This window comes from Acanthisitta chloris, unplaced genomic scaffold, assembly GCF_000695815.1.
Source record: "Acanthisitta chloris isolate BGI_N310 unplaced genomic scaffold, ASM69581v1 scaffold18135, whole genome shotgun sequence".
NCBI lineage: Eukaryota > Metazoa > Chordata > Aves > Passeriformes > Acanthisittidae > Acanthisitta > Acanthisitta chloris.
The window spans coordinates 71,955-86,879 of NW_008672440.1; the positions used below are offsets into that span (position 1 = coordinate 71,955).

Genomic DNA, 14,925 nt, shown 5'->3' on the forward strand with positions numbered 1-14,925 from the left:
CATTGCCTTGCTCCTGCAGAATCGGAAAAGAACCTATGTGAGATCAAAGGTCTCTGGATTATTCTTTGCCACAGAGGCTGCAGCAGCTCAGGCAGCAGCAAGGACTTGAGGAAGAACAGGAGGCAGAGTGCTTGTGCTTAAAGCCAGAGAATCCCCAGTTTCTAAGCTCCGTTTCAAATATGTTCCTGGTTCCTGGACATGCAAAAGCTATTACAGGAATCATCAGTTAAATAAATGGCAGTTACCTCGTTTCTTCAAAATGCTTCTGCTGCTTTTTGAAGTTGTAAAGAATCATGAACATCGTTTTTGGTTTTTGTCTAGTTTACATTTTGCTCCATTTTAGTCACCTTGTAAAGCTAATCAAACCCAGGCAAGAAGGAATAGAATCTGAATTATTTTTTTCTATCATGTGCACTGTGTTTGTGCAGTTTTGTTTCCCCAGGCTGCCTGGGGCTCAGTTCCCTGTGCCTGGACACACACAGGTCATCCCAACACCACCAGGAGTTAAAATGGACTCAAGAGTTTTGAGTGGCTGCAAATCTCCCTGTAGTGTCTTTGTTTCTTCAGCTTTCAGATGCCCAGTGACCAGGCTGTCCCCACAGCTCTGGCTGTGTGTGGTAGACACCAACAGCACTGAGTATCTCCATAGTAAATACGTACAACCCCTTCCTTGGGAGTGGAAATGAATTGAACCACACAGTGTAAGGCCTTGAGCAGGATAAAACCATCCAACTTCCTGCATTGCTACTGTTTGCTCCCTTTGCTGTCCCCCTGAGCTCTCTCTCCCTCCTTGCAGGGACACTGACCGAGTTGATCAGCTCTGGTGAGCATTTCCAGCAGCCTCTGTCCGTTGTCTGTCTGCCTCTCCTGGGTGACTTCTCCCGACTAACTTGGGCTGTTCCCCCTCTGTTTCTCACTTGCATAGAATTCACCAGAACTGAGCTGGGGGTGGCAGCACGAGCTGTTGGGTGTTTGGATTGGTGTGAACAGGCCTCTCCTCACAGAAAGGCATCGAGGACTTGGCTTTTGGGAGCTTAAATGGGATGTGGCTCACACTAACAGTCACTAGTCCGTGGTGTGTGTGAGTGACAGGGAATGCTGCACTTCTCTCTGAGAGGAGACTCTCATGCATGTTCTAGGCATTTATTTTTGATCCTTTCCCTTTCTTGACATATTTTTAGGAGATGTTCATGTGTTATCAGACAACTCTGATATTCCTGTGCAGGGTGTTGGCACAAACCTGGCACTTATTTTAGAAGGGCTGAAATTGCCGTGGCAGGAACAGGTACTGCAGAGCAGGTTGAGGGTTGTCATCCCCCAAAACGGGATGAACATCTGTGGTTTGGGACGAGGAGGAGGCGTGGGGAGGGTGATTTTCAGTCCTCCTTCCTCAAATGAGCAAGATCCCTTTTCCAGCCTGTTTTTAACATCTCTTCAATCTCTGCAGCAAAGCAGGAGATCACCAGGATAGAAGGATGAGCTGTCCAGAGCTCTCCAAAGCTCAGGGGAGAGCAGTTACAGAGCACCATTATCTAGGATAAACAACAAAAACCCCAAGCATATGTTAGGAAGCTGGTGAGCTCCAACAAACAGAGACTTGTTTTAATCCCTCTGGTTCTTTTTTGCCTCATCCATCAGCAGCGAGGGCTGACGGATAATCGTTCCTGGAGCGGTGAGATGAGGCTGTTGGATCTGCTGCTCCGCAGGGTGTTCCTGTGTGACACCTCACAGGGCTGTTCCCACTCCTACAGGTGGTTCTGACAGGGATGTCTAACAGGGTCCTCAAGACTGCAGAGCCTGTGCAGAGAGGCTGTTCCTTGTCAGCTTCTCTGTGCTGGGGTTCCAGCTCCGGGGCTGGAGCTACAGCGTGGAACTGTGGAAATGAGCCACTGAGGTGGGAAATGGGATTTCTCTGCTGCCTCTCTCCCCATCAGTGAGCAGCAGCTGGAAATCTCCTCTCCTGGCAAGGAAGGATGAATCAGAGCTGCTGGGTGTCAGCAGAATTCCCTGTCAGTCTCTTGGCAGCAGCAAACCTCTAGTGCAGAAAGAACACCAACAGCACCAACTCCTGATGCCAAAGAGTTAATGGAAAGGGTGTTGAGCATGGAGGTAAACTGCAAAACCCAGGACCAGGCAGTGCTTCTGCAGGCTACTTGTAGGAGCTGATGGCTCTGGAGGACAGGGCACAGCATCTGGCAGGTTTTGAGGGAGCTGCAGGAGAAGGTGATGACTCTGAGCTGTAGGTGTTCTCTGGGAGGTGCATGTGCCGTGGGGCCCTGCCAGGACCCGTGTGATGCTCACCTGCCATGCATGGAACACCCTCTGCCCGTGACTTTGCATGTTCCTCCCAGCTCAGCTCTGCTGCTGCAGGAGTGTGGCACTGCTGGAGTGTGCTGGGGGCAGTGGGAGGAGTGCATCCACACCAGTGGGATGTAATGTTTCCATCTGTCCCATGCTTAAACTTTACTATCGTGGAAGAAAGGACAACATCTCCATGCCGGCCCTGAGCGGACCCGGGGTCAGAGTCCTACCTCCTCCCCACACTGCCACGTCCATCCTGCTGTGGCACAGGGATGGATCAGTGCTGTGAGCAGGACCAGAGCACCACATTCCTCACATCCTCATGCAGGACGGACCCATGGTGGCTCTGGTTTAACCTCTCTCTCCCAGGGTGGCAGTGTCTGCCTGAGCTCCTCTGCAGGACAGCCAGACTGGAAGTGTTCAGGCCAGCTTGGACAGGGCTTGGATCAACCTGGGCTAGGGGAAGGTGTCCCTGCCCATGGCAGGGGGTGGAACGAGATGAGCTTTAAGGTTCCTTCCAACCCAAACCATTCCATGATGACATGGGAGAGAACTCACTCTGTTTGATGGAGGGACACAGCCCCTCCAGCCTGACACGAGGCAGTGCTGAACAGAGAAGCTGTCGCTGTAGAGCTGCAATTCCACACTGTCCTTGACTCCTTGCTCCTCCTATGCTCCTACCCTGGATCTCTGCTCTGACTGCAGAAAGGAGCTGCACAGGTGCAGATGTTGGAGCTGTCCCTGCCTTCATCCTGGTCTGTAGGGAGCTTCCAGTGTCTCCAGAGCCAACCCCATCACAGCGCTGGGAATGTGTAACTCTAGAGCTCCAACTGCTCCTAACCTTTTCTTTTCTATTTCTCCTCCATTCCTGATGCAAGGAATTGCGGCAATGTGTTCTGCTCCAGTTGCTGTAACCAGAAGGTGCCCGTGCCCAGCCAGCAGCTCTTTGAGCCCAGCAGGGTCTGCAAGTCCTGCTACAGCAGCCTGCATCCCAGCAGCTCCAGCCTGGACCTCGAACTGGACAAACCCATCACTGCCACGTCCAACTGAAGTCCCAGCCTGGGAGCGGTGGGAGCGGCCGAGCGACCCTGCCCCAGGGACAGGCTGGGAGGCTGCAGGAGCCCTGGAGGTCAGGCGAGGGACACTGCTCGGCAGGACAGACCGCGAGGATGTACCGCTGGATCATGGGATTCTCCTTTCCCAGCCCTTCCCCCTTTCCTTCCTGTCCTATCCGTGTGTATGTGTCTCCGCGCGTGTGTGTGTATATATAATAATATATATATGTCTGTCTGTGCGGGAGGATGGTGGAGGCGGGAAGGGAGCTGGTGCCAGGGCCAGGATCCCACGGGATGTGCCTGTCCTGCTGCACAACTGCTGCAGACGGAGGATTTTGGGGAGGAGGGAGCAGAGGGAGCCAGGCCAGCCAGTGTGCAGAGCCTGGATAGCTGTAGCCTCTAGTGCTTTCAATCACTCCTGTTATTCCAAACCGGAAACTGCTGTTTGGGAACCTGTTGCTGCTAGAAGAGGTGGGAATCTCCTTCTCAGGAGAGCCCTCTCCCTCTCTGCTCTCACCATGGGCTTGGCTGCCTGAGGGGGTTGGTCACATTCCTGCACTGGCAGCTCTGACCCTGCACACACAATCCGTGGGGTTGGAGCCGTCAGAGTGGGAATGCTGGGACTGCTGCTCGGGAATGCACGTGCTGGTGGTGAGAGGTGAGGTGGGACTGATGGACTGCTGAGCCAGGCGTTCTGCCAGGCCTCTCTGGAGGTCTGTCCGTGCAATCCATGATCCAAATCCGAGTGGGACAGGAGCAGACCTGCACCTTGCCCATCCGTGGAGGTTCCCTCATGGGAAGCCCCTCTGGCCGTGGTCAGGCACACACCCTGGGCTGGGGTCAGACCTGCACTTTACTGAGACTATCCAAACCGATGGAGGGGTGACACAGTCCAGGAGGAGTCACCAGTGCTTGGCATCCTCCTGGATGTTCCTCTTTTTCCAGGCTGTGTTCAGTGAACTCCAGATAGGAGAAAACCTGCCTGAGGTTCTTATAACAATCCAAAATACATCATGACTTCCCCTTCTTCCTTCTGTCCCAATCCAGGTCACCTCATTGAAGTGTGAATCTCCCAATACCTGTTTGAGCAGTTGGTGCTCATCCCCTTCCCTTCCCATAGATCCTGCTTAGTGCAGTCTGGCAAGGAGGAAGTATAGATCCTGCTCACAATGTATTCTCTAGGCAAAGTCCCAACTGCTCTGTGATACTCCCAAGAATCCTGCTGGAGTATTTGAGAGTTCTGGATACAACAGTTCAAAATCTAAGAAACCTTGGGAAAGGAGCACTTGCCTTCCCTGGAATGTCACAATCACAACATGCAAAGGGAGGATCGCACGGAGAAACCATCTCGCAGCTCAGTGGGTCCGAGGGGGAAAGGCTGAGGTGGTCTGTGACCTCCCCACACCCTCTGCGAGGCACAGGCCAAGGAGTCGCCAGACAAAACTGAATGTCCAGGAAGGAGGAGGCTGCGTCCTTAGGGAAGGGAGTCTGGGAATGGACGAAGCATCTTGGGATCTCCCTGGCACAGGTTTAGAAAATGGACAAGGAGGGCAAAGCAAAGCTGAGGGGTTCTCCTGGCGAGGTGTGTGGAGGATTGGTTCCTACCCCAGCAGTGGATGCTGGGGCAGAGGCAGAGCCGTCGCTGGAGCAGGACGAGGGGAAGCTCTGGCTCCAGCCAGGGGTGGCTGTGGGGCAGGTGTTGCACACTGATGTCGTGTGAGCTTGTGGTGCAAATAGAGAAGGCTGAGAGTCTACAGCTCCAGGGCCGAGCGAGGAGGGGCGGGCGCGGGGTGGGCTGTACAGTGTGAATAAAGCTTGCAGCTCTTTAGGCTTTTTTTGGATCGATGAAGCACTTTTTTTATTAATATTATTTTTCTTTGTATGTAAAGGAGGAAGCAGTTCTCTCTCCGTAGCTGTGTACATAAATAACCCTTCTCTCCACAAGAGAGTAAAGTGCTCCTATATTTTTCATTTTTGTCAAAAGCGAGAAGTAAATACTTTAGAATTGTTAAATATATAAATAAAAGTGAATAAAGTTTAGACTTTTGCATGGGAGCATTTGCTAACACACTTTCTAGTTTTTTATTTTCCTTCCCTGTCCCTTGGAGGGGACGTGGTGGAGGTTGAGCAGGAGCACTGAGGCCTTGGAAGAGGAGCTGCAGGTGCTGCCCCTGGCTTTCTGTTCCACGCTGTGTCTCTGCAAGCAACAACAAACTGTTGCTCCTAAACCTAGAAGAAAAAAGATTACTATTAACTTCGTTTTCCTGGTGCAGGAATCCCAGGAAGGGGGAAGGGCACAGCCCACACACCCCAGCAGGTTCTGTTGGTGCGATCAGCACAGTTTTCTGAGGATGGAGAACCACGTCAGAGTCTCATCCTTCCACACCACGTTTTTCTTCTTCAACTTTACCCTCCACCATATTTCAATCCAGTCATGTTACCCAATTGGAGGAGCAGCCCAGATCTCCAGGGAATTCCCCCTGCTTTGGGTGAGGTTAGGCAGAGGAAGCTCCATTTCTCCCATTCCCTGTGGTGGGAGGTCGGAGCTCTGTTCTCACTTGCATATATCCCAGTGCTGGATGGTGGAGCTGCAGCTCTTTGGGAACAAACCAGACTCACTCAGGTTTAAGATCTTTTTTCCTAGAAGGTGGAAAATCTCTTTGTCCTGCACAAAGTCTGATTATTCCCATTTTCCTAGCACTGGCTGCACACACTGCTGTCCCCTCAGCTCACACACCATTGGGATTTCTTCTGTTACGTGTTTGAAGATGTGCCTTGGATTTTCAGGGGTCTCAGGAGCAGCTTGAGCAACTGTGATTGATGTTGGGCAAGGCCTAAATAATCACAAGACCTTGTGCACAATTACTCTATGATCTGATGGTGTTTGTTTAACCAAATGAAACCAGATCCCCGCAGAGCTGCACTCACAGCTGGTGAGATCTACAGCTGCAAGAGTGAGGAAGAAGCAGAGAGCCCACATTTGGTGCTGCTAAGAACACACGAAGGGTTTCAATTGCACCCCAGAATCTGATTTTCTACAGCTCCTTTCACACTGGAGTTACCTCTACCTCTGAGTGTTTTCTCAGGAACTCACTGCTGTGCAGATGTTACATGTCCACTGGTACCCCTGGACACTGCACTGCTGGGATGTTCTCTGCTTTGGAAACACCAGATGTGGATCTCCTCAGCCACTGTCGGGAGTCAGAGAAGATTTTAACTTCCACATGGTGCAGAAGAGCTTCACATCCCGGGCAGTAGTGCCTTGACAGCTCTGCCAGAGGAGGACACAACTGGTTGTGTCAAAGCTCATTTCCTGGTGATCAGTTCTTCCTAAGGAATGCCCTTCCCTCTTTTCTTTGCCCCAGCTCTCAGCCAGCCCAGGACCCTTTCAAGAGAGCAGCACTGCTGTCACTATGTGCAGCTTCAGCGTTGGCCTGTGGGCTGTGGAACAACCTCCTTGGGCAGAGGTGATGTGGGGAGTCTCACAAGCAGTGTGAGTGGCTGTGGGACAGAAATCTGGCACCTGAGGGCCCCTCTCATGCCCTGGTGGGGCAGCAGCAGGGATGGCCCTCCCTGGCAGGGGAGGTGGCACAGGTATTGCTGGACAGCAGTGATCTCACACCTGGGCAGTGGTTTGTTATCACAGCTCAGTGATACAGGTGAGTGTGGTGGTGGCAGCTTGTAGGATGGAAAACCAACAGCTCTTTGGTGGGGAAGGGAAGGAGGTGTCAGCAACTGCTCTGCTACCCTGGGGGGGCTGTCAGGATGGGGCAGATCCTACCCTGGGAGAGCTTTTGAGGTACTGTGAGGCTGTAGCCACGTGCAGGATGCTGAGCAGGTTCAGAGCCCATTTAACAGGTGGGTGTGCAGGTGTGAGTCTGTAACTGTCCCTGTCACTGATCCAGAATTATCCAGCAGGAGGGTTGGAGTCAGGAGCCAGCATGGTACTGGGCTGTGCTGGCATAAGGGGCTCAGCCAGCACTGAGTGGAGATCAGCTCTGCCAGGGACAGGATTGGACCAGGTGGTGCACAGTGCCTAGCTCTGCCCATCACTGGCATCGCTCAGAACTGACTCCTGAGCTCCTCAGAATTGCCTTGCTAGGTTAAACCGCCAAAGCAGCGATTTAGGCTCATTTTTGGGTGGTGAGGAAGGACAGAGCAATGACTCCCAGGGGAACTGGCTCAGCCCGAGCCTGGCAGTGTGCTGGCTCCTTTTCCACCATTCAGCTTGGGGTTTGGCTACAGAGGGAAGGAAAGCAGGCCCGAGGGTCTGTCTCACTGTCCCAGACCCACCACTCCAAACATGCCACAGATTCCCATCCCTCACATGCAGTGCAGGTCTTGGAGCTCTTGATTGTTGCATTTCAGGATTTCAGGTCACCGTTTTAGTCAGACTTGGAAATTTTTTTAATGCTGCTGAAGTTTGACCTTACTGTTTAACAAGTCTGGTTTGTAAACCCATTTCCCACAGTTCTGTTGTGAAATGGTTTCTACACCTCGCAGTGGCGACAGGTGATGTGTTTGTTCTATTTTTTGGTGGGATTTGTGGTAAAATGACATCTGAAGTCTCCGTTAATTACTTCAAGCACATGAACTGTTTATGCAAAGCTACGAGGGCAGAGCTGTTCAGGAGCAGTGGGAAGTGCCAGACCCTAGTGCTTACCTGTGTGTAACAGCATTTCTTCTGCTGTAGCCTCAGAATGAATATTTAGATCTCAATAAATTTGTCATTTTCCTACACAGTGATGATTTGACAGTCCCTTGTGTTCTTTGTGTCAGTGCATCTGCAGAGCTCCCTGTTTGTGGGGCTTATTTTGAGGCAAATGATAGGTTGTACGTGAGGAAAAAGAACTCTGGTGGTCAAACATGTAAAATAGGGAAGAGGTGACACAAAGCCCAGGATTTGGAGCCAAGTGTTTAGGGAGAGTAGAGGATCCTGAGGGTTGATCAGCTCTGCAGACACTTCCAATACACTGACTTTCCCTCCTGGGTCACATCCATCACCTGCCCCAACCACGGGCACAGCTGGAGATGGATGTTGCTGCCATTGTCATTCAGGTTAGAGCCACGCGTTGTTCCCTCACTTCCCCATTCTCCAGAGTTTTACACAGCACAGCAGCTCCTGTGCATTGACACCTGTGAGACTTCTGACACCAAACTGCAGGGACACAGTCCTAAGTGACAGGAATGGCCTTAAGTGCCAGAGGGCAGGGTTGGATGAGATACTGGGAAGGAATTCCTCCCTGTGAGGGTGCTGAGACACTGGCAAAGGTTGTTCAGAGCAGCTGTGGCTGCTCCATCCCTGGGACTGCTCAAGGCCAGGGCAGGTGGGATTTAAAGCAACCTGGGCTAGTGGGAGGTGTCCCTGCCCCTGCAGGGGGTGGAACTGGATAGGATTTAAGGTCTTTTCCAGCCCAAACCATTCCATGATTCTATGATTCTGTAACATAGGAGATTTTTTCAAACCCAAATAGTCTTTATTCCCTTCAGTGATGTACCACAGGAAGCCTTTTGGCACTGGGGCTGGTTGATGGTGTTTGTGTGATTCCAGGGAAGCTCTGCCTGGCTCAGCCTGTGATCGTGGAACTGGATAGGATTTAAGGTCTTTTCCAGCCCAAACCATTCCATGATTCTATGATTCTGTAACATAGGAGATTTTTTCAAACCCAAATAGTCTTTATTCCCTTCAGTGATGTACCACAGGAAGCCTTTTGGCACTGGGGCTGGTTGATGGTGTTTGTGTGATTCCAGGGAAGCTCTGCCTGGCTCAGCCTGTGATCCCTGTGCCAGGACACAGTGAGCCTGTGGATCCTTCCTCACTGCATCCCACTGAGGCTGCTCCACTCTGCTCCTCCCTGGGGCAGCGTTTGGTCTCTGGTGTCCTCCTGGAGCTGCTGGTTTGGCCTCAGTGAAATGCTGGAGAACTCCATGCTCAGCAAAGAGCTCCTTCCCTCTCTTCCCACTCTGTCTTGGCTGCTGCAGCACTTCCCAGCTATAAATTCCAGCTGACTTTGGTCTATTAGTGCTTTTCTTCTGTTATTAGCAACTTTTTAATTAAACCCTTGCAGTCAGCAGGGCAATACCAAGCAGAGCAACTGCTGGGCTGAGAGGGAGGAAAGCACATGGTCAATATTTAGGTGGAGAATTACTGGATTGCAGCCCAGAATTTGTCAGTATGGTTTGCAGGACATATGCACAGGGAATTGATCAGCTTTCTGGAGGCCATAGGGAATAAAAATCCCTTTGCCTCTGAAAGCAGCAGCTCCTGTGGAGGTCAGTGCACAAAGGGCTGTATGACCCCATCCCAGGCAGGTGCTGGGGTGGAAGCTCTGGAAAGCAAGAAGATGAGCAGGGGGTAATGGTGGGTTTTCTGTATTTAATCAGCTTCAGATAATTTTCAGTTTGATTTTGGTTGGTTTTCTTCAAACAGAACAGCACTGGCACTGGAAGAACTGCTGCTTCCTGTCATTGTCTGCATTTGATCACTGGGGCTTTGCCTAAAACATGGTGAGACATTTCCAGTGTCTTGGAGTGATTCTCTGGGCTGTCTATGCATCAGGAAATGGCACAAAGCTGTGGATTTCAGTCTGGGCCAGGTGTGGTCACTCCTGAAGGACTTGGTCTGGCCCTTGGTGTAACATCCCCACCACACTCAGGATTTGCAGCTATCTGAGGATTTTGGGGGATTTTTGGATCACAACCCACCTTCTGTCTCTGGAGGGTCCTGTGGTGGGTCAGAGCCTGCTGCCCTCATACACCAGTGAGCTGTCCAGCAGTGCTGCTTCAGCCTCGTAGCTGCCACTCCGTGACTCTGCAGCCACTGGACACAGCTCCTGGCTGCACCACCTGAGCAGGGAGAGCAAAGGGTCTGTGCCAGCCCTGGTACTCACACAGCTGCTTTCACCCCAAGGTGTGCCCAGCTCAGACCCCCCCCATCCCTGCTGGAATCACTCACGGCAGGGAAAAGCCACAGTGTCAACAGCAGCAATCCCAGAACACTGCTGGTCTCCCTCTGTGGTGGTGGGAACCTCATAGCAGCCTTCCAGGAGCTGAAGGGGCTCCAGGGAAGCTCCAGAGGGACTATTGGGTAGGAACTGCAGGGACAGGACAAGGAGCAATGGGGAGAAATTGCAAGAGGGAAAGTGAGATGAGATCTTCGGCAGTTTTCCGGGTGAAGGTGGTGAGACACTGGCACAGTGGCACAGGTTGCCCAGGGAGGCTGTGGCTGCCCCAACCCTGGCAGTGTTCAGAGCCAGGTTGGCTAAAGCCTTGAGCAACCTGTTCTGGTGGGAGGTGTCCCTGCCCAGGGCAGGAGGTTGAGGCTGGATCATTTCTAAGCTCCATTCCAACCCCTTAACACAGTATTGACACTATGAAGCTGGGACTGGCCATGGCTCGGGGTTGGATCACTCAGGGAGGGAAAGCAAAGCCTCCCACATTGCACAAGGAGTCATCCAGAACAGTCAGAGCTGGAAAGGTCTGTGCCTACCTTAGAGCAGCAGAGATGTCTGCAGGGGAAGCATCAGGCCGAGCTGCGTGTTCGATTAAAAGAACTCCTGTGGAAAAGTGGGAGATGTCAGCATTTCCAGGGTCCTGCCAGCACAGCCCAGGGCTTGGGAAAAGCAGGTGGTGGTTACTTCTCAGCAGCATTTGGATGCTGAGCTGCTTCAGTGGGAAAGAAGGTGGGGACAGAGCTGTAAAGCTCCACCCTTGACCCAAAAGGTGTTAACCAGGTGTCTAGAACTGATTCCCAGCCCTTTCCTGGTCTGAAATCCATCAGCACAAGAAAAACATGGAGCTGCTGGAATGAGTCCAGTGAAGGCCACAGAGGTGTTCCAAGATCTGGACCCCCTCTACTCTGGAGCCAGGCTGGGAGAGCTGGGAGTGTTCAGCCTGGAGAACAGAAGGCTCCAGGGAGACCAGTGCCTAAAGAGGCTCCAAAAAGAGCTGGAGAGGGACTTGGTATAAGGACCTGGAGCTACAGGACACAGGGAATGGCTTCCCACTGCCAGAGGGCAGAGATAGGTGGAATATTGGGAAGGAATTGTTCCCTGCAACGGTGCTGAGGCACTGGAACAGGGTGCCCAGAGAAGCTGTGGCTGCTCCATCCCTGGGAGTGTTCCAGGCCAGGTTGGATGGGGCTTGGAGCAATTTGGGCTAGTGGAAGGTGTCGCTGCCTATGGTAGCAGGTGGAACTGGATGAGCTTTAAGGTCTCTTCCAACCCAAACCATTCTATGAGTCTTGTGATTGCTGCTCCCCCTACCTGTGTAGATCCGTGCCAGGCTGTAGGAGAAGTCTCTCGCCGCGAGCTCCATGGTCAGTGCTCGCTCTGCACTCGCTGCCTGCACAAACTGTGTGAGGCTGCTGACAGCTTCCCGGGTCTGCCTCACGGCTGGTGCCAGTTTCACAGTGCCTGAAGCCAGCTCCAGCTTTTTCTGTGGACGAAACAATCACAAGAAAAATTCCAGGGGCTGGCGGGACCTGGTGCACTCCCAGCAGATGACAGCAAGCTCAGCTCCAGGCGGCTGCCAGGGCACTGCCAGTGCATTGTGTGGCAGCAGGAAAGGGGTGTCCAAAGAGAAGCTCCCAGCCTTGCATTGGGGGTGGAGTATTCCTGTGCCCAGACCCAGTGTGTTGCTGTTTCCCAGCTGCACCTGGCAGCAGTTCTCTCTAACTGCATACCTGTGTCAGGGGCTGATTCTACCCCATTTTTACTTCCATGAAGATGATGGGGCTGTGTCCAGGCAGAAAAAGTCACATTCAAAACATCTTTCCTCTGCAAGTTTTGCCAGTGGGAAAGGCCCCAGGACAAGAGGAAACAGCCTCAAGTTATACCAGGCAATGTTTAAGTTGGATATTAAGGAAAAATTCTTCATGGAAAGGGCTGTCTACCCCTGGCACAGCTGCCCAGGGCAAGGGTGGAGTCACCATCCCTGAAGAGATGTAAGAGCCATGTGGATGTGGCACCTGGGGACATAGTTAGTTGTGGCCTTGGCAGTGACCAGGAAATGTTTAAGTTGGATATTAAGGAAAAATTCTTCATGGAAAGGGCTGTCTACCCCTGGCACAGCTGCCCAGGGCAAGGGTGGAGTCACCATCCCTGAAGAGATGTAAGAGCCATGTGGATGTGGCACCTGGGGACATAGTTAGTTGTGGCCTTGGCAGTGCTGGGGGAATGGTTGGACTCAGTGGTCTCAGAGGTCTTTTCCAGCCTAAAGGATTCTGTGATTCTGATGGACATTGCACATTTAACTGTGCCTCAAAGCACCTCCTGAAATCTTCCCTGGCTGAGCCAAGCTGCTGTTCTCCAACATCCCAAATACCTTGTGACAGGTGTTTGGTGTTGGACATGGCATTCCCAAGGCCTTTCACCTGTGTCTCCTGTGTTATTCCCTGTTTGGAGGGATGGAACACTGCCTGTGTTCGGGGCTGGCCCTGCCTCAGCCCTGGTGCTGTGAAACCATCTCCAACCACTCTCCCAGCACCAAAGGATTCACTGGGAGCAACACCCAAAAGCACTGTGTGGATATGAGCAGCCCAGTGGGTGGGGCAAGGTAGTGCTCATTAATTAGCTTCATCAGTAACCAGCAAACAAGACTAGAGCCTGAGAGCATCAGCACCATTGAACGAGTGTTTGTGAGGCTCTCAGTGCTGAGGCGATCGCACAGCTCCTCTTGCTGGGATGTGCAATTCCAGCTGCTCTGGGCTGCCCAGGCTGAGCCATGTGTGTTCTGTGCCCCACACCTCCCTCCCCGGGGCCCTGTGCTCTCTGTCTGCTCACTGAGACCTCCTCACTGCTCTGTGCTGCTGTGCTGTGCTCCAGGTGCTGAAACACCCCCAGCGTGTGCTGTGCAAACACGAAAACAGCTCCAGTGCCAAGATAAAGCCCAAAGAATCTCCGAGCCCCCAGAATGCTAATGAGGTGGTATAGAAGTAGCTCAGAACTTGCTGCTAACAAGGATCAAAGACCCCAAAGGCATCAACATATCCCCAGCAGCTCTGCTGGAAGCCAGCACAGCAGTGGCCAAGCACAGAGAGGACACGAACTACTGTCAGCACCTCCTGCTCTTGGCTGGGGGATGGACAGACCACTCCTGCTGCCACAGCTGGAAGGTTTAAATACGTGGAAATACAGAGCAGGAATATAAAAAGCAGCATTTTAACCCAAGGGGAACAAAAAGACCTTGTATTCTCTTTGCTCACAAATAATTTACACTCTATATTTTGTTCTTATTACTTTCCTAACCAAAAGCCTTGAATCTTCTGGAAGGTCACACTGAGTTCTTCCATACCCTGCTGTGTTTGGGAGCAAGAGGTTGGGAGCTGCTCCAGGGAGATGCTCCAGGCAGGAGCAGCTTCTGTTCTCTCTCCTGCATGTTGCTCAGCTCCAGCTCTGGGGTGTAACTGGGAGAAGCACACACACCCTATCACTGCTCTGCATGCACTGTTCTGCCTGAAATCATCAACAGCTTCAGAGCTCCAACATTTCCAATTCCTTCTGATTTCACTGAGGAATTTTAAGATGCTGCTCATTTGTTTGCTCTCACTAGCTTCCAAGCAACGTGGTCAGAATGGTTTTTACTTACAAGATTAATCATGAGTATCTAAAAATACAGTGACAGGAAGAACATCCCAAAGAGGGCTAAAAGCACAAGTCTCACATTAATGCTTGAAGAAAACACGCAGCCCCATGATAACAACCTCAATTTGTTTCCTGCTGTCTGAAAATTGGGGTTGTGGTCTGAAAAGGACCTGAAAACACTGTCACGTGTCTAAGATTGTGTGGCTGATTTACAGCCTGAGTTACAGCCCTGCACAGACACTCCTGAGCCATGAGACAGCTGATGCTGAGTACTGCAGGATGAGTGTGGGGCTGGTACTCAGCCACTGTCCTGGGATGTACCCGAACTTCACCTTGAGGGACTAAAATGCAATAATCAAGTAACTGCCCAGAGCTATTTTAGAGGCACTTTGCAGGTTATAATTGAATTCTAAAGTACACCCAAGGCTCTGGCTCAAATTTCTAGGCAGTAAATGTTTAGTACAACGTGAAATGACTGGTCCTGTGAAGTGTCCACCTGAAACTCCCACTGTGGCAGAGCTGGAATCCAGGAAGTGTGCTGGGCTCATCCCCACAGTATGGGCAGCAGGTGAGGGATTCTGCCCCTCTGCCCTGCTCAGGTGAGACCTCATCTGCAGTGCTGCCTCCAGCTCTGGGGCCTCAGCACAGGAAGGATGTGGAGCTGCTGGAACAAGTCCAGAGGAGGCCATGGAGATGCTCCAAGGCCTGGAGCACCTCTGCCATGGAGCCAGGCTGGGAGAGCTGGGGGTGTTCATCCTGGGGAAGAGAAGGATCCAGGGAGACCTTAGAACCCCTTCCAGTGCCTAAAGAGGCTCCAAGAGAGCTGCAGAGGGACTTGAGACAAGGGATGGAGGGACAGGACAAGGGGGAATGGCTTCCCACTGCCAGAGGGCAGGGATAGATGGGATATTGGGAAGGAATTGTTTCCTGTGAGGGTGGTGAGACACTGGCCCAGAGCAGCTGTGGCTGCTCCATCCCTGGAAGTG

The 14,925-nt window shown here is 52.1% G+C and overlaps 2 protein-coding genes across 2 annotated transcripts in view; one reads left to right on the forward strand and one right to left on the reverse strand.

Annotated features, from left to right (window-relative positions):
• MTMR3 (myotubularin related protein 3) overlaps window positions 1-3,351 on the forward strand; it is a gene marked incomplete at its 5' end in the record, with an annotated part of 37,912 nt that extends 34,561 nt beyond the window's left edge. The window contains 2 exons of the mRNA XM_009074532.1: window positions 797-823; window positions 3,180-3,351. Of these exons, the coding sequence (XP_009072780.1) occupies window positions 797-823; window positions 3,180-3,351 (199 nt within the window). The remainder of the gene's footprint in view (window positions 1-796; window positions 824-3,179) is intronic.
• Window positions 3,352-10,090: 6,739 nt separating this feature from the next.
• Window positions 10,091-14,925, reverse strand: part of LOC103802082 (isobutyryl-CoA dehydrogenase, mitochondrial-like) — a 17,793-nt gene continuing 12,958 nt past the window's right edge. The window contains exons 12-14 of the mRNA XM_009074533.1: window positions 11,621-11,792; window positions 10,846-10,912; window positions 10,091-10,202 (exon numbers count right to left, since the gene is read on the reverse strand). Coding sequence (XP_009072781.1) covers window positions 10,091-10,202; window positions 10,846-10,912; window positions 11,621-11,792 — 351 coding nt within the window. The remainder of the gene's footprint in view (window positions 10,203-10,845; window positions 10,913-11,620; window positions 11,793-14,925) is intronic.